This window comes from Crinia signifera, chromosome 9 (genome assembly GCF_055691185.1).
Source record: "Crinia signifera chromosome 9, ASM5569118v1, whole genome shotgun sequence".
NCBI classification, from domain to species: Eukaryota; Metazoa; Chordata; class Amphibia; order Anura; family Myobatrachidae; genus Crinia; species Crinia signifera.
Genome location: NC_139225.1, coordinates 134,341,220 through 134,365,165, shown reverse-complemented (window position 1 = coordinate 134,365,165; position 23,946 = coordinate 134,341,220). Strand labels below are relative to the sequence as shown.

The 23,946-nt window shown below is 45.1% G+C and overlaps 1 protein-coding gene across 6 annotated transcripts in view; it reads right to left on the bottom strand.

The window, feature by feature from the left end:
• Positions 1-23,946, bottom strand: part of MAP4K1 (mitogen-activated protein kinase kinase kinase kinase 1) — a 70,011-nt gene that overhangs the window by 14,452 nt on the left and 31,613 nt on the right. For all 6 annotated transcript variants that reach the window (XM_083159907.1, XM_083159912.1, XM_083159908.1 and 3 more), the window contains exons 6-21: positions 23,515-23,562; positions 21,060-21,102; positions 20,598-20,670; positions 19,671-19,802; positions 18,920-18,982; positions 15,574-15,655; positions 14,939-15,058; positions 10,245-10,320; positions 10,111-10,172; positions 8,891-8,946; positions 8,290-8,334; positions 6,663-6,729; positions 6,415-6,574; positions 3,987-4,069; positions 1,073-1,157; positions 908-984 (exon numbers count right to left, since the gene is read on the bottom strand). In XM_083159907.1, coding sequence (XP_083016033.1) covers positions 908-984; positions 1,073-1,157; positions 3,987-4,069; positions 6,415-6,574; positions 6,663-6,729; positions 8,290-8,334; positions 8,891-8,946; positions 10,111-10,172; positions 10,245-10,320; positions 14,939-15,058; positions 15,574-15,655; positions 18,920-18,982; positions 19,671-19,802; positions 20,598-20,670; positions 21,060-21,102; positions 23,515-23,562 — 1,272 coding nt within the window. The remainder of the gene's footprint in view (positions 1-907; positions 985-1,072; positions 1,158-3,986; positions 4,070-6,414; positions 6,575-6,662; positions 6,730-8,289; positions 8,335-8,890; positions 8,947-10,110; positions 10,173-10,244; positions 10,321-14,938; positions 15,059-15,573; positions 15,656-18,919; positions 18,983-19,670; positions 19,803-20,597; positions 20,671-21,059; positions 21,103-23,514; positions 23,563-23,946) is intronic.

The following is a 23,946-nucleotide window of genomic DNA, read 5'->3' as shown; positions in this document are numbered from 1 at the left end:
TCGATGGAACATGGAAAGGACGTGTACTACTCTTAAGGCCCCATACATCGAGGCGATGCGACCAATCGTCCCGTTAAATCGGACCAAATCGCCTCTCCCTGACATGCCGTTGGGTCCGATGCGCACGGGACCGCGCATCGGACCCGACGGCATGACCACCCGTTCCTCCAGGCGGCGAGGCGGGTGGGAAGCAGGAACGCATTTGATCCATCACAATGGATCGCATGGGTCCCGGCGGCTCGCAAAGTATCGGGTGTCCGTACACTGCTGCGAGACATGCAGCGTATGGGCACCTTAACAGTACTAATTGTCCAATGTTCTGCCAGTCGTGATACAATACGTCACAAATCCTGATCATATGCTGATTAGTGGTCTAAAAATTGTAATTTTGTAGGCTCTGCAGAAAATATATATATTTTTTTTTAAATAGGACTAATTTGCCTGCTTTGGGGAAGTTTGCCAAATGCTAGGTATTCAGAATGGAAAATAATTATTTTAATTATGAGACCTTTCTTCGGGATGCAGTCAAAATACTATCAGTCAGGATCCCAATGGTCAGAATTCTGACACATCCTGGATGCAAGTCCAGGGCTGGGGATAAGGTTAGGCAGTAGGGGGATTGCAGTAAGGGGAGGTTAGGGTTAGGCTGCAGGAGAGGGACTCTTAGCCCGGGCGAAATCCTAACCCAGAAGCCATTGGGATTCTGCCCATGAGCCCACAGGGACAAGTTAGACAGAAACCAATGAACACCCATGCTTTTTCCTTGACCTTGGAGGGAACTAGAGCCTACAGACAGATGCCTAGTAGCCATTCCTCTGTGTGAGTTTTCTCTGATGTCTATTTTTGTGTGAGTAAAAAGGACACCTAGTGTAACATCATCATCCATGCACAGGCTGTCTCTTCTCACCAAATCCAGAGATGCCTGAGCCTCGGAGCGGTTCAACGTGAAGATCCCCTCCTCGGCTCCCAGGATAACATGCATATCTGTAATATATACATACAACATATGGGAACTGGAGCTTGCAGAGGCAGTAGCATATAGATACTGCAGGAAGAAGAAATACACACCCACCATTTGTTGTGGGATGTCTCCAAGTTGTGGCAGAATGGATTTTCAGAGGACAACCATTAAATATCTTCTTTAGCTGGAACTCTGCCTGTACGTAAGGAGACATTTAAGATCATTTGATTTAAAAATGGAACGTGCTACTGCGTATACTGGAGTCTTCCTGTTCACCAGGGAGGCTTCAAGCCCTACTCCAAAATGGCCACGAGATCTCTACTGAGCATGTGCAAAAACCATCTTGATCTTGACTGTGAGAGCCTGTGTTGTGTGACTCTGTGGGAGACAGATATCTCCTGCTTAGTTCCAATGAGAGGCCTGGATAATACTTGCATATAAAGCTGTTTCAGCATGCCTGCACTGCTACCCGTTTGCAGTATACACTCACTGGCTATATGTAACCCTGCTCTGCTTAAGTTATGCTTCACCATCAAAATGCATGTAACAGTGAGTACAACTATCTATTAATAAACCAACAACATTGGTTAAGTAACCTCTGGTGTGTGCCTATATAACTCTGCAAATATCATTGTTATATAGGCACACTAAGAATTGACAAAAAACAAAAAAACCACAAAACAACTAAATATACCAACAGTGGTTCTAGTGGTTGAAAGTAAACAATGGTCAAGATAGATGAATGCTCTATGGCACCTGTGCCCAACAGGAAGGAAATAGGAAGTTACTGTAGTTGTTGCTATGGTATCAGTTTCCAAGCAATCTGCAAATGTCTGTGGTTAGGCTCATAAAGCAGAACTAAAACTGTGCCAAAAGGACAAACTCCACACCGCCAATGTACAGTACAAGTGGTGAGCAGCTCACAGCAATTATTTATTATTATTTATTAACAGTTCCTTATATAGCGCACACATATTACAGATGGAGCGGGATTTATCTATCCAGTGGATGGCGATGGCGACGCCAGCTGCCATCCCCTGCCCTGCGCCATCTGTGCGCGCGCGTCCCCTTCCGACGGTGCTGCCGGCGGTCGCCCGGTGTCTACAGCAGGTATTGGAGATTCCCGCTGCGGGTCCCTCCGTGATACATGCAGGGGTACTAAATATTTGTGGCTAACCCCCCTAAAATGGGTGTTTTTGGGGGGAATTAGCCGCAAATATTTAATAGTAAAAGGGCCTCCATGCCTTAATAGTCCTTGGTTTGTGCACTGGGGAACAGTCATGTTGGCATAGAAATGTCCTTCCTCAAACAAGTTGCCACAAAGTTGAAAGTGTAGCATTGTTCAAAATGTCCTGGTATGCTGAAGCACTGGAGATGAGGGGGTCTAGCCCAAACCCTGACACACAGCCCCATACCCATTTGGTATAATGCAGTCAGTGATTGGGTGGACAGACCCATGGGGATTCAAGGCGGGAAAACGCGCTGATTGGTGATTGGTTTAGAGATGTGACCAAGGGGTATTTAAACCCTTACTTACCTACAGGCAAGTTGGCCCTGAAGAAGCTACACTGCGAAGCGCGTGCCGGCTAGCGTTGCGCAGGCAGTTGTGTGCTGTTTTGTTATTTTCTTTGTAAATTGCATTTTGATTTATGTATTACAGTGTGTTGCCCTGTAATCCCTTGTAAGGGCTACAACTCACACCTGTGCCGTAGTGAGATACACCCCACCTTGGGAGTTCTCACTCTCTCTGACCCCTCTCCATTTGAGAGCCAATAGTGGTGACTGTGTTTCCCCTGGTCCATGGACATAGTTCACCTCTCAAGCCTTACCTATAACTAACTTACCCTCCCCTTATATCTAGGGGTTCTCTGGGGTTGAGGTCTCTCTGTCATTGACACAGATGTGACACCCCATCTGAGACTCCAGGGTAAGAGATGTTTGGTACCTGTGCCAGGTGACCTATTACAGCATTTGGGTCCTATGAGGCACAAGAGTGAATTATTAGTGGTGACGTTGCCTCCCCCTGTTTATAGGGGCACATCCCACCTCAGAACCCTCACTCGCGTCTGCCACAGACGACAATATCAGGCACCCTGGGGAAGAGTTCTCTCTGCTATTTATGACAGACAGGACACCCCAGTAGCTGATCTTTGTCACATACAGCTTTGTGGCCTTTGTGCTATAATATACAGATAGCACCAGTCAATTTACTGTCAGAGACGGCACACATGTGTGTTTATTAATTCATGCCATAAGAGTGGAGTTATCAGAGGTCAGTTGACCCAGCTCCCCTGGCAGCCCAATACTACTGTTCGCTGTGGACATTGTAGACCCACGGCTCAAACTGAGGCATCTACACACCGTGAATCACTACACGTTACTCATTACAAGTGTACAGCCACACCTGCCTGCCACCTTTGTTTTAATAAAAGTGTGTTATCCCACCCCTGTACATTATATATGTCTTTTAACTAATTTTCGCAGCCTTTTAAAGGTATAATAATAAAAGTTAATTTTTATTGTATGATTTATTCTCTGTGGTGCACCCACACAAGGACACTCTTTTTTCTTCTTTTTCTATGCCCTTTGCAAAGCAGTCAGTGATGTGACAGCAGGTCCCCAGAAGCTCTCCCCCTCCTCCTGCCTGGCTGCTTGCAGGGACTCCACCGGCTCCTCCTCCTCCCTGCACCTGAAAGGGGAAGTGCGGTGCTAGGGAGGAGGAGGTCACTGTTCCGGGCAGCACTGCAGGAGGCTGTCCGGACATCAGGTGAGAGGGAAAGTAGCGCGGGCAGTGCAGGGCAGCGGGGGTCAGGAAAAGAAACCCATAAGCTTCTAGGGGTATTGCCACCAAAAGCTGGCAACACCCCTAGAAGCTTTTGGACTTCTTTTCAGCGGTAACCTGGCATGCGGGTTTTAGTGCATACGGAAATGCAAGTTTTTTTCTGCATTTTTGTGTTAGAACGTCCCGCCCAGTGTCTAGTGTGTACAAGTACCTAGGTACCTGATAGACATAGAAATGTTTTACCTGTTTTGCTTGTGTTCTTCCTTTCTTTGGGGGCAAGGAAGGGGGTGGTCCCCAGGAATAATTGCTTGATAAGAGAGATGGCTCTAAAATGGGAAAAACATTTTTTTAAGGAAGATTACGCCTGGAAGTTTTCTTTTCTCGTTTTCCGAAGTTTCATTTGCCTTCTACGACTGCCTGATTTTATCCGGCCCTTACACACATCTTACATCCACAATTCTACAGACTTTGGGGCGATTCAGACCTGCTCGCTGGGCTGCGTATATATATCTGCTCACATGTGCCCACACAGAGGAGAAATCATTCTACGGTCACTCACCACTGAATGGTATTTCCTCTGTATGCAGCTTAAATTAAGCCAGGACTGGAGGTGGGCGCTGATGACTGGGGGTGGGCACTGATGTCATGTGATTTCATCCGCCCACCCCAAGCAGGCAGGGGCACACCAGCATTTGCAGGGGTCCACCCATCGTTTCTACAGACAGGCCCACCGTTTTTATGTGGGCGTACCCATGAAATGCCAGGTGCCCCCTCTGGAACCACCCCTGCCTGTCATTCAGGTAGCGTGCACCCCAGCGAATGAAATTCCCTGTATACATACATGTGCTCATTGTGGAGGTCTGCACCTGCGCATGTGCGAACAGGTCTGAATCGCCTCCCCTTTGAGTGGTAATGTTTCCTATAACAACCAATCAGATTCTGTTTATCATTGTTGCATCTTAGAAAATGATAGAATCTGATTGGTTGCTGTGGACAACATCATCTCTTTATTTTAAGAAGCTTTAGTAGATGTATCCCTGTATCTGCAGGCTGCAAGCTTCAAACAGAGCCCTCCGAGATCTTTGGACCTTATTCAGGTACTTACGTTCGCATGCAAATTCGCAAGAAATCTCGATGTTTTGCGTATGAGCAACCGCATTTCTGCACATGTGCGTACACCAGGTGCGCGCGTCAGCGGCGAACAAACGTTTCGCTGGGTGCACGCACTCAACATTGCGGGGAGGGGCGGGGGGCAGCGGCCCGTGCCATTTACATATGGGAATGTCCAGCGTTTCATGGGCGTTTCCATTAGAACGCTGGGCTTCTCATGCAAATGCCACGATGACGGGGGTGAGGGGGGGTGTGGGCGCCCACTTCCTTCCAAGCGTCCACGAATATATTAGTGACTTCAGAGTCACTTTTATATGCGTGTACCTTCGCCATCATTCGATGGTTGCTGACCATTATATGGGCGGATTCACAAATGGGAACATCCATTCGCAGGCCCTGTGAGGGACTCGCCCTTGTGAATGGGTGGCGGCCAAAAAAATCATGTGGTCCTCCCAGGCCCCCGGAGATCCTCTGCACCCTCCCCTTTGCCACCCAAACAGAGTACAAGGAGGAGGGGGCAGTAATGTAGGGAAGTATGTCTCAAGGGAAAATATGAAGGTGAGGTATTGGAAGTTCCACAGTCGCCATCTGCATTGAGTACAAGGATTCTCATAGACAGCCTTGATTTTTTGATTTGCACACTTGGTGGCGCCCCCCCAGATCCCGGCGCCCTAGGCAGTTGCCTAAAGCTAAGGGTTTTTTTGAATCCGCACATAATATCATGAGGGTATTTGGTATTAGTTAAACCAACATAGTTATCATCAAAAGATGATCTATGATATAATCTGTTGGTGGTGCTCCCAGAACAAGTTTCAGAGAACTTTACTGGAAAAAGAGGGGGGTTTCTTGCGATAAGATGCAAGAATAAGACTGATTTAGTCTTACCTGGGGCACACTTTAATTTGATGTATGTTGTATTATTTAAATGTTTTAAAACATAACTTTTAATTCTTGTTACTTAAAAGGAGGGGTGACAATTGTCACTTTTATTGGGGATGTTGAGTTTAAGTAGTATTGGTTTCCCCAAAGTCTGTTCTGCACCTTATAAATTTAGATGCAAGTCCACAATTGAAATAAAGAATTACACACAGATATTTGCAGCAAGACAATTGGTCAAGAATGTTCTTGTTATCAACCACCTGTCAGGTGGTTGATAACAAGAACATTCTTGACCAATTGTCTTGCTGGTTGCAGATTATTACACGATGGTCCCAGCAAAAGTTGTAAAATATGCAAATATCTGTGTGTAATTCTTTATTTTAATTGTGGACTTGCATCTAAATTTATAAGGTGCAGAACAGACTTTGGGGATACCAATACTACTTAAACTCAACATCCCCAATAAAAGTGACAATTGTCACCCCTCCTTTTAAGTAACAAGAATTAAAAGTTATGTTTTAAAACATTTAAATAATACAACATACATCAAATTAAAGTGTGCCCCAGGTAAGACTAAATCAGTCTTATTCTTGCATCTTATCGCAAGAAACCCCCCTCTTTTTCCAGTTGCCTAAAGCTGCCTAATGGTAGAGCCGGCCCTGTTCTCAGGTAGTCACCTCACCTGAGTTAGCAGCAGGCAGCTGGCACTTCACACTCTCTAGTGAGGCAGGTGCTGGATTCCTATGGACACTCGGCCCACTGTAGCACCGCACCAGGGTGGAGGGCGCGTGCAGCCTGTCCTGTTGCCTTTTTATATCTTCAGAAGAGGTGCGGAACCTGGGCTGTAAGGGACGGAGGAACAGAGGCAAAGGGACAACGTTACAGGTATGAAAAGTACATTCAGATCTAAGGGCAACAGAATGCTCTCACCTTAGGGGGTAACGGAGGGGGAGATTCATCAGCCGATGTGTCACTGTTGAGGTCTAAGCTTCCAGGTCTTTGGAAGAAGACATAAATCAGGGAGAGATAGAACACTGAACTATCATAATAAATAATAGGCATAAGTAATCTTCAGGCAATGACTTATTATTCAAGATTAGTGGTTCTTATCTGCCGTCAAAGTCTGTGTTAGTAGTGAACTGGTTCAGGCTAGCGAACAGGTAAACAACCCGCCCGCGTGCCCAGCTGCTTCCCAATGTAAAGCTTACGTGTGGGACAGCCATCGATATACACCCAGTGCCCCGTAGATGCTGTATGTTATACCCTAGGAACAGGTCCTCTAGCAGCTACCCACTTAGTAACTGCGCCATGGCCTTGTCTGTAGCGAGCTGCAATCACTGAATTGGTGAGAACTGAAGACGACACAATTGTGTTCTGTTGTCGGAGTGCACATGTGCACCAGTGGCGTCTTTATAACGGGAGCAGTGTGCGTGGTGCAGCATTGTCCTAGATGTTGAAAGTGGACAACACCAGCCCGGGGCTTGCAAAGCAGATACAGTGGCTTTTACCAGTGATGTACAGTATGCATGACAGGCAGTCATACATCGCCCGAACTGTAAACAGCAGGGGAGTTCAAGAGGACAGACGCGCCGAGTGTTAAGTGGCAGGCTATCCCTAGTGCACGTTGTGTGCACTGATCACACATTTAAAAAAATTTTTTACCCCCCCCCCCCCAGTCAACTAGCAATAAGTCCAGCATATGCACTTAAGGCTGGTTAATACATCTACCCCACTGTATGCTGTAGAGATGGGTCGTTCGCAAATCTTTGAGACGGATCCCATTCAAGAACGACTGAGCCGCCGATCCCAAAAAGGTGATCAGTCGTTCTTTTACTTTGAGTTTTGTTTTTGATTACAGTGCATTTGCCTGATCTCAGCACTGCCACCTGTGGCAGCTAAGATGTACTGACTCCAGAGACTGAGTTCAGTGCTGCGACTGCAAGTAAAAGAAAGAATAACAAGGCTGCTGCTGCTAGGGATGGCCATCAGTGCAGACGCCATCGATGGCGATTCTGCACCCAGCCATCGATCAGTGTTTTACTCGGTTATGTATGTTCTTACTTGTTCAGCTCACTGTTTTTAAAAAAAAAAGTAAAAAAAAATGGCAATAAATGATTGTAAAACAAATTATGCTTCGCTATTCTCTAATTACCCCTTCTTTCAAAGTGAACCGTTGCCCTGCCCAAAAGATACGGATCTTTTCACTGACTGATCTGCGGGATCCCAGCTCTCGTTAGTGACCCGTTTTGCCCATCTCCAGTATGCTGGCTGTGGTGGACAAGGCTCATCATAAACCACACCCACAGTCTATAGCCACACCCACTGTACCACCACTACATAACCATGACATTTTTACTGCCATCCAAGTTATGGTATTTGGAAGAGACACATGTGACCATAATAGAGGATATCCGCAGACACAGTAGTCTGGGACACAGTTTGCCTAGAAATGGCCCTTCCAAGTACATACAGTACAGTACAGAATGCTTAGATTGCAATGAAAACAGCCTTCTCTGGGTTTTATCTATCACGTCTCCAATCTGAAGCTAAAACTTACATATCAACATCGTCGTAGTCATCATCATCTTCATCGGAACAGAAGCTGTAATATAAATGTGTTATTATAACAAAGGGCTGGTGAATTAAAGGGCCCCTTGCAGCCCCGCCCCCACTGGGACAAGCAGGTTACATACTGTAGGTACAGTGGTCAATCTGCGCTACAGGGTGACAACTCTCAAATTAGTTTAGCTGTGAAAACTCAGAATAGAATATTAAAAGCTCCAATCACACACATATAGGGCCTTATTCAGGTCTGTACGCTTGCATGCGAATTTGCATGCAAGCTCAATGTTTTGCTCATGCGCAGATGCATTTCCGCACTTGTGCATATGCTGGGTGTTCCTAAGTCCTAATGTGCATATGCTGGGTGTTCCTAAGCCTCTCTGATTATTAAATCATAGGTCACATGTTTGTGGGATTCATGGCAATCACATGACACTGCAAATGGCAAATGATTAACTGCATTCTAAATGAACACATTGGCAAACTCTGTGGTATATGTGCACTATATAAATAACTATTAATAAACATATATAGTGTGACTTCTTCTTATTTACTCTTCATCGGTTCAATGACAAATAGAACCTTTTCTCACTCACCTGATATAGGGGGCCGGGCTGTAGGGGGCCAGAGATGGGGTGAATTCTTGCTCAGCCTTAGAGATAGAAAAGACAGGTCTGACACAACCAATAACCAGGAGGGATGGAATCTATGTCATGTAAGTATTATAGACTGGGTGTAACGAGTCATTCTATTGGTGTCCAGTCCCTAATTAAATATATAACAAAATACTGCATTATAAATACTGTGCAAATAGAAAATACCAGCAGAGGAGCGTATTTACAAAGTGCCCCTGAGGAGCAGCACACCATGTCTTGGCTTTACATGGGTTCTCCATGATGTTACCACCAGCGGTATTTAAGTGTAAGCCTACTCTCGTAAGATGCAGCTCACAGATCTGATTCACAGAACGCAGCGCAGCAATAAATCTCCAAGTACCAAGTAAGCTCCAGAGATGGCAGAGGGCTTCTGAGCTATGGACTCCAGTGTACAGTGTGTAAACTTTTGGTCAGGGTCATTTGGGTAGTTTCTGTTGTCATTATGATTTAAAAAGAGTAAACCCAGTTGTCTGACAATAAACGGCTTCACCCAACCACTGACCATGAGTGAAAGAAAAGTTTGTGAGTTATCATTCATAGTCTCTGACAAATGGCCAGAAAATCACAAATTCTGCTAGGGTATGTAAACTTATAAGCAGGGCCGGCGCCACCACTAGGCAGCTCTAGGCATTTGCCTAGGGCGCCGGCACCTGGAGGGCGGCAGTTCGCCCCTCACCCCCAGCACTGTGGTACCTGTGTAAAAAAAACTTCCGTCCCCGGCGTCCCTGCTGAGTGCTGGTGCATGCCCCCGGCGGCACGGACACCCCTACACGCACCAGCACTCAGCAGGGACGCCGGGGACGGAAGTTTTTTTACACAGGTACCAACCTTCTCCCCCCCCCCCCCCCGGCACCGGGGCGCCCCCACCCCGACTCGCCTGGGGCGCTCCGGTGCCTTGCACCGGCCCTGCTTATGAGCACAACTGTATGTGTGAGACAAGGATTCATTGTATATCAGCCAGACCACTCAGCTTGGTACCGTCGCTGATTGACTCCCCAACAGTAGGAATCCTGACTTATACAGGCTACTTTCCCTTTCTCTTTAGTATTATTATTATTATTATTATTATATATTTATATTGCACACATATTTAACAAAAATAATATAATGAAAAAATACAGATACGTAATAGGAAAAACTACGTTTATGTTGCCCGTTACCTTTGCTACACTGGCCTCTTGCTTATTCATCACAGGCCGGCAGTTTAAATTGATTGGATTCACTGAACAGGAGAGAAGACAAATGTCACATGATATTCCACTTCCTGATCCCGGTTCTCACCACCACTACTTACAATGGATGTCCGATGCGGAGCGGCTGGCTCTGGGGTGATGCTTCTTTGAGAGGATGCGGGAAAACGTTGACAGGAGCTGTCGGACATAATGTTTTATTTTTTTTATGAAATATATAAAAGCTAAATATTTCCTTCAGAACACATCGATTTCCAGGAACCAGAAACAGAGGTTCTCAATCTGCATTTGTGGACTGCTTGCTGGAATACAAAGATTCTCATTTGGCAGTTGACAAATTGCATTGCAAACTGCAGGTACATAGTAAAACAGGACAGATGGCTTAATAAAAGGGGAATAAAGAAATAACCCTTCTTTACATAGAAAACACAGAAATATCAGCACCTGGCCCCAGAGCCGGCCTTAGGCATAGGCCAACTAGGCAAATGCCTAGGGCATTTGGAATGCCTAGGGGCATCAGCAGCTTCTGCTGATTAAAATGATATGCAGCATGCCTTTTTTGTGTGTGAGTGAGGCTGTTAGCGGCTGTGCGAGTCCTGTCTGTGGGTGGGTTGGTTGTGTAATAGTGTTCGGCATATGTGTAAGGGGCATTATGTGTGTCATGTATAAATGCATTAATAATGTGTGACATATGTGTAAGGGGCATAATGTGTGTCATGTGTATAAGGGCATTAATAATGTGTGACATATCTGTAAGGGGCATTATGTGTGTCATTATGTGTATGAAGGGCATTAATAAAGGTTGGCATAATGTGTAAGGGGCATTATGGTTATAAGGACATTAATAAGGTGTGTCATGTGTAAGGGGCATTACTGTGTGGTATTATCAGGGGTGCCGAGAAAAAGGGGTAGGGGGTACAAATTACCCAGGCCAAAGTCTGATGGAAGGGCCCAGTGGGGGCACCGGGCCCCGTCCCCTTAAGTGACAGCAGCAGCTGCAGCTCTTCTCCTCTGCCCAGCACACCCTGCTTTATGCTGGGTTGCAGTGTGGCAATGGAGGTGCTTAAAATACAATATATTCTCAGGAATTTCTAATGGTATAATGTCGTACAGAATTCTATTGGGGTTTGTGCTGCGCTCTACCTCTAATGTATTTGCCTCTGCAAATGATTAATGCGAATATGTGTCTTTAAGAACTTCAAATTTATTTATACATCAGTCATAAATTGGTCATATATCATGCCAGTCATAATACTGAATAAATAGATAACTGATTAATTGATTGATTCAAAGAAATATATTAAAAAGTGAAAAAAATGAAAAAATGAATGAATAAATGAAAAAAATGAGAAAAAATGGAAATATGGAAAGAAACGTTGAACAAAAGAAATAAAAGTTTTTTTGGGGTTTGCTGTGCGCAAAATTTCGTCTGTTCAGAGTGAACAAAATAAAGTCTTTCAGTCCAAATGAAACAATAGCGGCGTCCCGCTGTTTGATTAATTTGCAATGTCCTTAATTGTGGATCAGCCTTCAGGTACCTCTTTGCCTTCAGGTATTCCGGGTCTGGTACTCGTGGGGGTCAGTGTACACCCGGGGTCCCGGACTCCTGGGACTGCGCGCGCCTTCTGCCTGTTCCGGGGAGCTGCGTGTATCACGCTGTTCTCCGTTTCAGACAGGATTGGCCGGACGCTGCCCCTTGTCTGCGGCGGTTACTTGGTACACCTTTCCGGGTTTGCAAATTACCCGTCCAGGTGACTGTTCTCCGCTCTACGGGTCCCCTGGCTCACAACCTCCCTTTCCCTTCTCCGTACTCACCTCTTTCTTTGGCGATCTCCTTGCCGCCGTCGTCCAGTGTGTGCACACGCTGGCTTCCGCTTCTCTGTACCGTACTCTCCGTCTGTTCCGCAAGTAGATGGGGTTGAGCTGTGTGTCTCTCTAACTGATAATCAGCCGCGGTGATAGACAGACAGAGTAACCAATCAAAGAAGGTTCAATGGAACCAATGAGAAACACACGATATCAGGACGGAGGGCTATTTAAAAATGGCCAAGACAGACTAACAGACAGCTCCCTAGAAGAAGGCTTACGCCGAAACGCGTTAAAACAAGGAGAGACACACAGCTCAACCCCATCTACTTGCGGAACAGACGGAGAGTACGGTACAGAGAAGCGGAAGCCAGCGTGTGCACACACTGGACGACGGCGGCAAGGAGATCGCCAAAGAAAGAGGTGAGTACGGAGAAGGGAAAGGGAGGTTGTGAGCCAGGGGACCCGTAGAGCGGAGAACAGTCACCTGGACGGGTAATTTGCAAACCCGGAAAGGTGTACCAAGTAACCGCCGCAGACAAGGGGCAGCGTCCGGCCAATCCTGTCTGAAACGGAGAACAGCGTGATACACGCAGCTCCCCGGAACAGGCAGAAGGCGCGCGCAGTCCCAGGAGTCCGGGACCCCGGGTGTACACTGACCCCCACGAGTACCAGACCCGGAATACCTGAAGGCAAAGAGGTACCTGAAGGCTGATCCACAATTAAGGACATTGCAAATTAATCAAACAGCGGGACGCCGCTATTGTTTCATTTGGACTGAAAGACTTTATTTTGTTCACTCTGAACAGACGAAATTTTGCGCACAGCAAACCCCAAAAAAACTTTTATTTCTTTTGTTCAACGTTTCTTTCCATATTTCCATTTTTTCTCATTTTTTTCATTTATTCATTCATTTTTTCATTTTTTTCACTTTTTAATATATTTCTTTGAATCAATCAATTAATCAGTTATCTATTTATTCAGTATTATGACTGGCATGATATATGACCAATTTATGACTGATGTATAAATAAATTTGAAGTTCTTAAAGACACATATTCGCATTAATCATTTGCAGAGGCAAATACATTAGAGGTAGAGCGCAGCACAAACCCCAATAGAATTCTGTACGACTTAAAACGGAAACAGTCATCCGTTTAGTGCGGCTGCTAACCTGACACAAGAAGATTCAGAGCGCAGGTTACAAACCAAAAATCCATAATGGTATAATGTGAATAATATGAGGAGTAATTTACATAAGGTAAAGTGGTACTACTGTGTGATGTAACGTGAATAAGGGACACCATCGCATGATATAATGTGAATAAAGTTGCACTACTGTGTGGCATAATTTGAATTGGGGGTACTATTGTATGGCCATGCCTCTTCCCAGCAAGAACAGACCCCTGTTTGGGCTCCGCACCGAATGGGTGCGCTGTTTCTATTTAAAATATTGCGGGTAGGAACACCAAAATGATGACTGCTATGATGAGGGTTGATGATCTTGGGAAAGGGGAGCAGGGTCAGAGACGGAACTAGTGGCGGTGCTAGGGGGCAACAGTCAAAATCTTGCCTAGGGCGTAATTTAGGCTAGGGCCGGCTCTGCCTGGCCCTGTACTCTAGTGCGGGCCTGAGGCATAGTTACCACCCCTCCTGCATTCTGCAGGAGACTCCCTGTAATAACAGCAATCTCCCTCTCTCCCTCATTAGTCTAGCAATCTCCCTCATTTCACCAAGCCCACATTACACTGTTACATTTTTGGGAAAAAAGCAATGAGAGATAGAAACATCAGATCACCCTTATGTTGTATACATACTAAACAGGACATGCACAGTTTAACAAACCAATCATTTTCATCATCATAGGGGCGACCCCCCACCATCAGACACAGGGCTGAATTCGGCCACGGTGCCAAAGTCATACCCGGCCGAATGGGTCTGAATCGTCCCTAAAATATGTAGAATATTCCCCAACACAACCATTTTCAAGGAGTACCTGGAAATATTAGGTATTCATTCACTAGATGTTTCAAATTTATTGGAGATATCTGCTGCAGTCCCAGTTTTTGCCTAAAAAAGCCCCCACTGCGCGAGCAGTAGAAGTGACATGATTTAGCGATCACTTCACTAATAAGACACAGTAGCAGGAAAAGGCTCCAGGTCAGTTGCAGTGTGCATTGCTCAGCATGGTGATAGGTGTCAGTTGCTGATGGGGGACATTGTCCTTCTTTACAGCTCTGCTGAGGTGGGCAAATCAAAAGTCGTTTTTAAAATTTTAAAAAAGTGGGTGTGGCCATATCTCCCCAGATTTGACCACATCTCACCAATACCAAGGCCAGTGTCCGCTTTTGGCGGCCCTGACATCCCCTACCCCCAAATAGGGCTGCTTCCAGAGATTTCCCAGGCTGGTTATGTAGTGGTTGGTGGGGCCATTTATGTTATGTAGGTCTATTTGTATGTATTAATGTTATGTACAAGTGGTGTATGACTGTTATGTGGATCTGGCAAGGGGTATCAATGTTAAGTCAAGGCTCTTTATTAAATAAAGGGTTTGCTGATGGTTATTAAGGTCATGTCTTGTCAGTGGCGTAGCTACATATGTGGCAGACCCTGCGGTGGCTTGGGGAAGCGGCGCCAGCAGGGTCTGTGGTGGGCGCCACTGGCTGAACTGACAGACGACCTAGGCAGCAGTGAGTGCTGAGCTGGTCCCGCTCCGTGCATATTTAATGAGCAGGGACCCAGCGCAGTGTATATTTAATGAGTGGGTCCCTGCCCTGTGCATATGCTCAGCGCTCACTGCTGCCTGGGTCGCCTGTCAACTCAGCCAGCGGTGCCCATAGTCAATCGCCTCACCCCTTCTTGGGGGGCACCAGAATTGTTTTGGCAGGGGGGGGAGAAAAATTTCTAGCTTCTTGTCCCTTAAGAAAATGTGGCACTGTTAATATTTGCACAAAGAATGGAAATACAGTTTTTTCCATTATCATTCCCCCACCTCCATGTCCTCATCTTCTTCAGTGTTGGGGGCTTCATTGTGCTTGTCAGGGTTTCTCAGCTTTTCCAGTAACTCCTGAGTGAACGAAGGACCAAGTCCAGCCTGGGCAACAAACTGGTGCTGCAAACAAGTGGGAGAGATAGGCGATGGGTCACAGGGGTGCCAGTGAGAGATACAAACTGATAGCATACAGGTAAAATACAGGTGATGGGAGGATGGAGAAAGAGATGGGGGTAAATCTCAGCGGAGGGAACGAGAGAGACCAGATCTTCTGCTCAGTAGGAAATGCCCCGTATAACAGCCTATGGCCTTCTTATTGCACAAAGCAGTGAGGGTTCCCAAGGACTGTGGAATGGGAAATAGACAATTGGGCTTAGCTTTTTGGGGTTAGCCAAGATAGCAAACTTCATCTGTAGAAGACATGAGCAATGAAGCCTATAAAGAAGACCTTACTTTTTTTTCCGTCTTTGATTCTGAGGACCTCTCTTTGGGGGTACCTTATGTACATTAGATAATGGTCATGTAAGCGATCACTTTTGTACTTGAGCAGAGAGTCAGTGGAATAGACCTTACGCAGAATCTGGCTCTGCCGCAGAACTCTTATCCCAAGCATTAGCACTTCAGCCGGCACTCACCGTCAGCAGCTTGGAGGCACTTGGTCTCTTCTTTGGATTTTTGGTCAATGCCACCTTGATAAAGTTGTAGAATGCAGCAGACCTGGGAAAGAGACAGGGAGGTCCCCAGAGTCATAGGGGTATTTTTGCTAAAAGTTGATTTTAGAATAGAACCAAATTTCTTCTCAAAATGGACTCAAATGAGCAAAAGGATACAAAAGCATTCCTATTGGCCAAAACAGGTCACATGCACTGTATAACATAACATCGGTTAATATGCCAGGCATTGCTGTGATTAAGCTATGATTTATGCAGCCAGATGGGAAAAAAAATTAGGGAGAAACATGTGGGGCACATGTTTCTCCCTCATTTTTTCCCCCCATCATTTTGATGTTTCAGATGATTCCACATGAAAACAAATCATATAGAACTGGTTCTATTGAAAATTTTCATTTTTGGATGATATTCTATAGATTTGTTTTTTTTTGGCTGATGTTCAAATCAACTCTTCGGAAATATGGGTTAGGAAAGGAATGCTACGTTAAAGTACTGAAGGTTTTGAAGTGGTTCCATTGTAGTTCTATTGAGGTGCATAGTTCTGTTTTAGTTGATTTTGACTTTAGTAAGTATCTGACACATAAAATCATATAAAAATCAATAAAACATTGACTGAAAAAAGAAGTCGACCTTAAGTAAATATATCCCATAGGGACAGAGATGGAGAAAGAGAAAGGGGGCGATAAAAAGGGAGGGAGAGAGGGCCAGATGCACTAAGCTTCAAAAGTGATAAAATGTAGAGTGATAAACAGCCAGCCAATCAGCTCCTACCTGTCATGTCACAGACTGTTTTTGAAAAATGTCAGACAAGAGCTGATTGGCTGGTTGTTTATCACTCTCTATTTGATCACTTTTGAAGCTTAGTGCATCTGGTGAGAGAGAGAGAGAGAGAGAGAGAGAGAGAGAGAGAGAGAGAGAGAAAGAAGAGGGAGTCGGAGAGACAGAAAGAGAGGGAGGGAATAGGAGAATGAAAGGAAAGAGAACATTCGGGAGGGAGAGAATGAGGTTGTGTTTGAAAAATTAAAGTTAAGAGCTGATTGGCTGGCTGTTTATCACCATCCATTTGATCACTTGGTACATCTCGCCCTCAGAGAGAAAAAGGAGAGAGGTAAAGGAAAGAGAGATAGGGTGGGAATAAGAGGGACAGAAAGAGAGAAAGAGAGAGAAAGAAAGAAAGAAAAATAAAGGCGTAATAAAAACAGAAAGAGAGAAAAGATGGACATAATGAGAGAGAGAGAGAGCAGGTCAGATGTATCAAGCTTCAAAAAGTGATAAAGTGGAGAGTGATAAACAACCAGCCAATCAGCTTCTTCCTGCCATTTTCAAACCCATCCTGGAACATGACAGCTAGGAGCTTATTGGCTGGCTGTTTATCACTCACAATTTTATTACTGTTGGAAGCTTGATACATCTGGCCCTCTTTCTCTTTCATTCTGTCCATCTTTTCTCACTTTCTTTTTCTTTCTCTCTCTCCCATGCTTATTGCTAGGGGTTTCTTGCTCAATGTCAAGGGTCAAGGCTTCATGCTTGATGCCAGGGGCTTCATGCTTGATGCCAGGGGCTTCATGCTTGATGTCAAGGAGGTTTCATGCTCATTGCCAATGGGGTTTCATGCTCATTGCCAAGGGGGTTACATGCTTGTTGCAATAGGGGAGTTAAATGCTTGATGCCAAAGGGGAGTTAAATGCTCATTGGAAATGGGGAGTTAAATGCTCGTGCCAAGGGGGAGTGAATGCTTTTTGCCAAGGGGGAGTGAAATGCTTGTTGCAAAGGGAGAGTGAAATGCTTGTTGCCAAGGGGGAGTGAAATGCTCGTTTCCAAGGGGGAGTGAAATGCTCATTGCCAAGGGGGAGTGAAATACTCCTTGCCAAGGGGGAGTGAAATACTTTTTGCCAAGGGGGAGTATAATGCTGCCGCTCGCAGTAACCAGGACAGCCACCAGCCAGGCAGAATTGAAAGCTGAATACAGCTGGGCAGTCCACTGCTCTCTGCACGGCTGACACCGCTTTTCATTCTGACCGGCTGGCGGCTGTCCTTGTTATCGCGAGCGGCAGCTGAGTGAGGCGCCATAGTAATCAGGGCACTGACAGCAATGAAGAAGACACTGTCAACACCCTGATTACTCTGGTGCCTTACTCAGCTGCATACTGGTGCACAGGTTACGTGTCTCATGCAAAGATGGGCAATGTATAAAGGGTGTAGCTATGTGCCTATGCACTGTATTTAAGTTGAAGTCTAGATCCGGCAGACAACTAGAGACGCTCAGGTTATCTGAACCCTGGCTCCAGTCTGCAGTTTCTGGTGACAGTTCTCAAAAATCTTAAAATAAAACTAAAAAAAGTGCTACTTCCACTTTAGGGCGACACTATGGCAGTGGTTCCCAAGCTGTGCGGCTTAGCATAGTCCAAGACCAACTCAAATTATGATCAATGTAGTAGGCAAGTCCAGTGCTTGTGGCTTCTAATCATAAATATGTGGACAGCCAGAAGCGAATTCTGTTCCTCACCATCCGGATCGCATGTGGCTGAATATTATGCAATTATGCCATTTTGAAGAACATGATATGCAATTTTGATTAGATAGTCAAAATCGATATCCAAATTTGCACCGTGTGTACACAACTTAAGGATGGCCATATAAGCACAATAAACTTTTGGCCTAGGGTTGGCGAGAAACAAATTCTGATTCTCTAGGGAACCATGCTTCAAAAAAGTTTGGGAACCACGGCTATATGGTATAACTTTTTAAAATCCGAACATGACACAGCTGTGGTGGAATTTGCAGTTTGCATGAACCTGGTGTTACCGCTCCCCTTGCTGTTATTTAGCTTGATTCTTTATACCTAGATTGAGAATTTCCCACATATTTACAAACTTTAGAACCCGTTTCAGTAGCAATTTTAAATGAGTTTGATGATACACCTAAGTGTACACACTGGGTCGTGCAGAAACCTTGGGGCCGGATGACCTACACAATGTTGGGATTCCAATGTTCAGTAGGCCGTTGTCTGAATCCCGACTGACAAGGGCTATTCTCCCTCATGGGGTCCACGATCCCTATAGAGGGAGAATGGAACCTGTGGCAAATGCAGCGAGCCCGCAAGGGGCGTCTTTGCGCTCACCCTGCTATCGGAGTCCTAGCAGTTGGGATTCTGATTTGGGTCTGATGACCATCAGAATCCTGACTGTCGGATCCCAATTCCACACCCCAGAAAATTACACATATCAAAGACTCTAGCTCACTCCCGATACATGCATACTGTATGTGCTTATAGCTAATATCGGCCTCCCAATACAATAATGCTACTCACCATTTTGCCTTGTCCTTCAGTTTAGGGGGCTGGTAACCACTTTTGGACATTAGAAAGAGAACCCTTGACAGACACAATAAGATGACCATGAAAAGCAAGGAAATCAGGAGAAAACCTGATTAATTAGGAATGTCAATACAATACCCAAGCTATAAACCGATACAAGGAAGAGAAAAAGAAATGTTTTTGTTCTGGGGCACTCTCTCATGAAATAAATAAAAATCCTTTATTCAGATTGAATAAAACCACCTAAACCACACCAGACAGACAAACACATATAAATGCAAAATATACATTTGATAATCTGTGATGGATTTGTATCATTAATCCAGCACAGTGTAATCCACTGTAATCAAATAAATCCTAAAATTCATCCGATTTATACTGCCAGGATATCATAATGCAAAACTGACATGTGGTTGACAGTGCAAAATACAATGGTAATGTATGTATATATTAGATTGCATTTTGTACAGTCAACCACATTTTGCAGTAGGATTGCCTGGCAACATAAATTGGGCGAATCGTATGATTTATTTGATTACAGTATATTACACTGTGCTGGATTAATGATACAAATCCATCACGGATTGCTGAATGTATATTTTGTTTATGTCTGTACATAGAACAATAGAGTAGGTAATCCCATTACTCACTTATTACTATTAAAGGGCTAGATGAGGATGGCGCCATCTGTATACATGTTATCGCCACTAATAGGAGGCCCCCCTATTTATTACGTATCACTTACCTCAAGGGGTGCACATGAAACATAGGCGGCTGCAGCTCAATGAGTTCAATGGCAGTGATTCCCAGAGACCACACATCACATAGTTCCGTGTACCCCCCCTTGAGCTCCACCGCAGCCACTTCTGGCGCCATCCTACAAGAAAACAAATGTAAGCTCTGCAGCCAAAACTTTTTCATGCTTTGCCTTAAATGTATTAACCTTGGTTACAACATGGTGCTCACTGTATAAAGTTTGTACATTCTATAGCTAATAATGGGGTTACAGGAATAAGGGCCGACCTAGGGAGTTTTCCATATTATGTTAATTTGCTTCTTTGTTCTGGTGTAAATGATATCATTATGCCTTTGAATGAGCGAACGATCATTAATAACTAGTCCCCTGATGTAAATCCAGAATAGGATGAGGGGACAGAAAAAATACAAGGAATAACTCAAATACCGGCATTTATGGAAAATACACAAAGTCCATAATACAGTAACCAGGGATCATAAATATAAATTGTGTGCGCAGGTTCTTTATTAACTGATCTGTGTGGTGTTAGATTTATTTATAGAGTGCAAGCTCTGCTGCCTTATTCATCATGGACTTAGGACCAGTTTAGAGCAAATTTAGGGAAAGCTCCCAGAATCGGGCCACCTTGTTCACGGCTGGTAAAGCTGGACCATGGGATATTCAACATGAGGACACACCCAGAAGTAGATTTACTAAACCATCTAAAAATGAAGTGGTGGTGTTACCCATAGCAACCAGCCATATATCAGCTATCATTTCTCTATTGTAATCTAGGAGATGATAGCTAGAATCTGATAGGGTGGTTTGGACAACACCTCCATTTTAAAAAGCTTTAGTAAATCTACAAGCCAGTGTGGGAAATTCATAGCATTTTACCAGCTCTTGTATCTCTGTAGATATCGCAGTGTACATTACCAATAAGGGGTCCCAATGAAGGAATTCCTCCTGGCAAAAGTTGCTGTGAATTGTGCAGATATTCCAAAGTCAGCTGCATAAATAATAAAGGGTATTAGACTCAGATGACTTCTTTCCTAGTAGAATTATACTGATATACAGTAGTCTACAGTCCCTACTGTTCCATACAAAATATTCCCCAATCACACCTCTACCATCTTCTCCACCTCCTATGTACCTGCACCCAGGTCTCTATCACCACAGACCACTAGAACTATTATTTTTCCTCCTTCCAGGCCTATACCACATTTTTCCCTAAAAAAAAAAGCCATTGTTGACTTCCTCCTCCACATTGCCATCCTTGTCCCCTACGGTCATGCTTTATTATTTCTCCATAAAAAGTTTTTGTTCTGGTAAAATAAGTTAGCAGTGGAGGAGACCATTGATTAGACACTTCTCTGCCACACAAAAATGGGCACTCACCTACTTTAACATCTCCATTGTCAGTTAGAAGAATGTTGGCTCCCTGGAATTGAGATCAAATAAATAATTGTATAGTCAAGGTGAAATGTACAGTATAATAGGTATGAAATGCAGGCCCAGCACGGCCAATAGCAGGCAACAGGGTTGTCAGGTGAGACAGAAGGGTGCTGGTAGGTGGGATAGAACAGGTGTTGGCAGTTGAGAAAGAACGGATGCTTGCTGGAGTTTGAGAGACACTAGTGGGCTGGAGAGAATGAAGGAGGCTGGAGAGACACTTGGGGCCTGGAGAGTAAGAAGGAGGCTAGAGAGACACTGGGGGCCTGGAGAGTCAGAAGGAGGCTGGAGAGACACTGGGGGACTGGAGAGACACTAGTGGGCTGGAGAGAATGAAGGAGGCTGGAGAGACACTTGGGGCCTGGAGAGTAAGTAGGAGGCTGGAGAGACACTGGGGGACTGGAGAGAAAGAAGAAGGCTGGAGAGAAAGAAGGAGTCTGGAGAGACACTGGAGGACTGGAGAGAAAGCAGGAGGCTGGAGAGACACTGGGGGCCGGAGAGAAAGAAAAAGGCTGGAGAGACACTGGGGGGTTGGAGAGGAAGAAGAAGGCTGGAGAGACTCCTAGGGGGCTGGAGAGAAAGAAAGAAACTGGAGAGACACTGCGAGTCTGGAGCTGCAGAAACATGGGGAATGAGGCTAAAGAGAACTGAGGGAACATGGCTGTAAATTTTTCTCACCTGGCATATTACTAACTCGTTTGTCACCACTAGCTGTGTGCACATGTGCTGTCCAGAAAGGGGGGATGTAGAGCCACCATAGTCTCTTTAACCTCAAGGGAGAGCTACCTATTCTGTTAGTCCTGGACCCATAATTTGTGAGGCCAACTCTGTATGGGAGTTCCAGAGGGTATGGTATAACTTACCAACAGTCGGGATCTTGACGGTCGTTTCTCCGACATCGGAATCCTGTCACTTCACTCACTTGCTCACTTCACTCGCCACACTGCCAGCTCGCCACCTATTCTGTTCTCATTCTATGGTGGTCATGGACCCCCACATGGGAAAATAGTCTGTGTAAGTCGGGAAACCGACTGTTGGGCTCCTGACATTCTGGATTCCTGTGTCAGAGAAGCGACCTTCGGAATCCAGACTGTCCTTGAGTCATCCGTCATTCATTTCAGAAGTGTGGCACAGGTTTGCCACTAAAAGCGGTTGCAGTCAAGATGCAGAACCACTCAGGTGGCCACAGGGCTGGTGCAAGAAGCAGTGGGAAAGACAATGCACAAAGATGCAGACACAAGTACGACAGCAAGATGCAGTCACTGCCAAATCTGTGTCTGGTTCAGAATAAGTCCCAACTCCAGCAGAAAGTCAATTTTGAGGCTTTCAAGCAACATATAATAATATATTTTTTAAAAGAGCTATAATGGCAGATGTCCTGCTGCCCCCTCATGTACATAATTCATTTGATACTAAGTTGACCATCTTATTTTCAGGGGGGGGGAGAGAAATGTGCTATTACATGAAGGGGTGAAGCCAAATGGACGCTCAGCACAACAGCCTGACCTCAGACACACTGGCCAGTCTCTCACATGTGGCGCCAAACCTGGAAGTAGCAGCATGTTGGTATTGGAGGAGAATAGATTTATATGAACAGGGACTAGGTCCAAACAGGGTTACTGACATCTTATCACCATCTTATACAGACCAGGCCAGATGTTCTCCAAGCCGGTCTTTTTGGGGGCAGCTTGTGACCACAGATAGGTCTACAACTAAATTGGAGAATATCATAAGGATCCTGTATAATACAGCCCACTGCCCAGACCCAGCAGAATCACGATGTTCCCAAGACGTTGTGATTTAATGACGGGAAGACACCCATATAATGTCATAGGATATAGGGATGGCCATCGACCATCGATGATGAGAAAACATTGATGGTTTATGGCCGATGTCGAATAGTTTTGACATCGATGGGGGAGAACCAGATAGTTTCCCACCATAGATGTTAGGCTTAACTGAATAGTTTAATCTAGGGGCCGGGACACTGAGCATAGCTCCGCCCCCGACACCCGTGAAGCCCTGCCCCTGTATTTTTATTGGCCCAGAGCCCAATCTTTCAAAGCAAATGGATGACCAATGATATGTAAAAATATCGATGGTCATCCATGGCATACTTATACACCATCGATGGTCATTTGCACTTTTGCCATCGATGGCAAAGGCAACGATGGCCATCCCTAATAGGTTACAAAATGAGACTTATATGTGGAATCTAGGGACCTTCGCAGTCCTTCACACGCCAGCACAGAATACTCAGAGCTGAATACGCCCAGTACATTAATGAGCTTATAGAGTAGAAGGCAATAAGAGAGTTCCTGTAGAAAAGTAGAGTTCTCCTGTATAGCGTTATACTGCCATTTGGAGAAAAGAGATTGCGTTGTGTGGGGTCATCACCCACCTTAATGTCTCTATGCATCTTCCCCTGGCTATGAAGGTAAGACAGGCCCTGTGCAATAGAAGAACAGTGTTAGACATTTGAATACAGTATGTGCATACCTATGTATCTACAGAAAGGTAGCCGTATACAGGGTCACCATTAGGAATATACACATACTTGCCTACTTTTGAAAACTAGTTTCAGGGAGATTATAGTTGGTAGTAGAATTTTGCATAGCACCCCGTTGAGGGGGCATGTCATGCTCCTCCCAAAGGGCGTGGCTAGTTCCATATATGGAGAGATTGTGAAAAGAAATCGTGGGTCTAGAAGTGTGGGTCTGCTCTGCTACATCTGAGAGGAATCTTGTAAAATGACTTATATACAAATGTAGATGATCCCCCAAGCAGTTAGTAAGAGATACTATACTTGGTAAAGTGCTGGGAAATGGTGCTG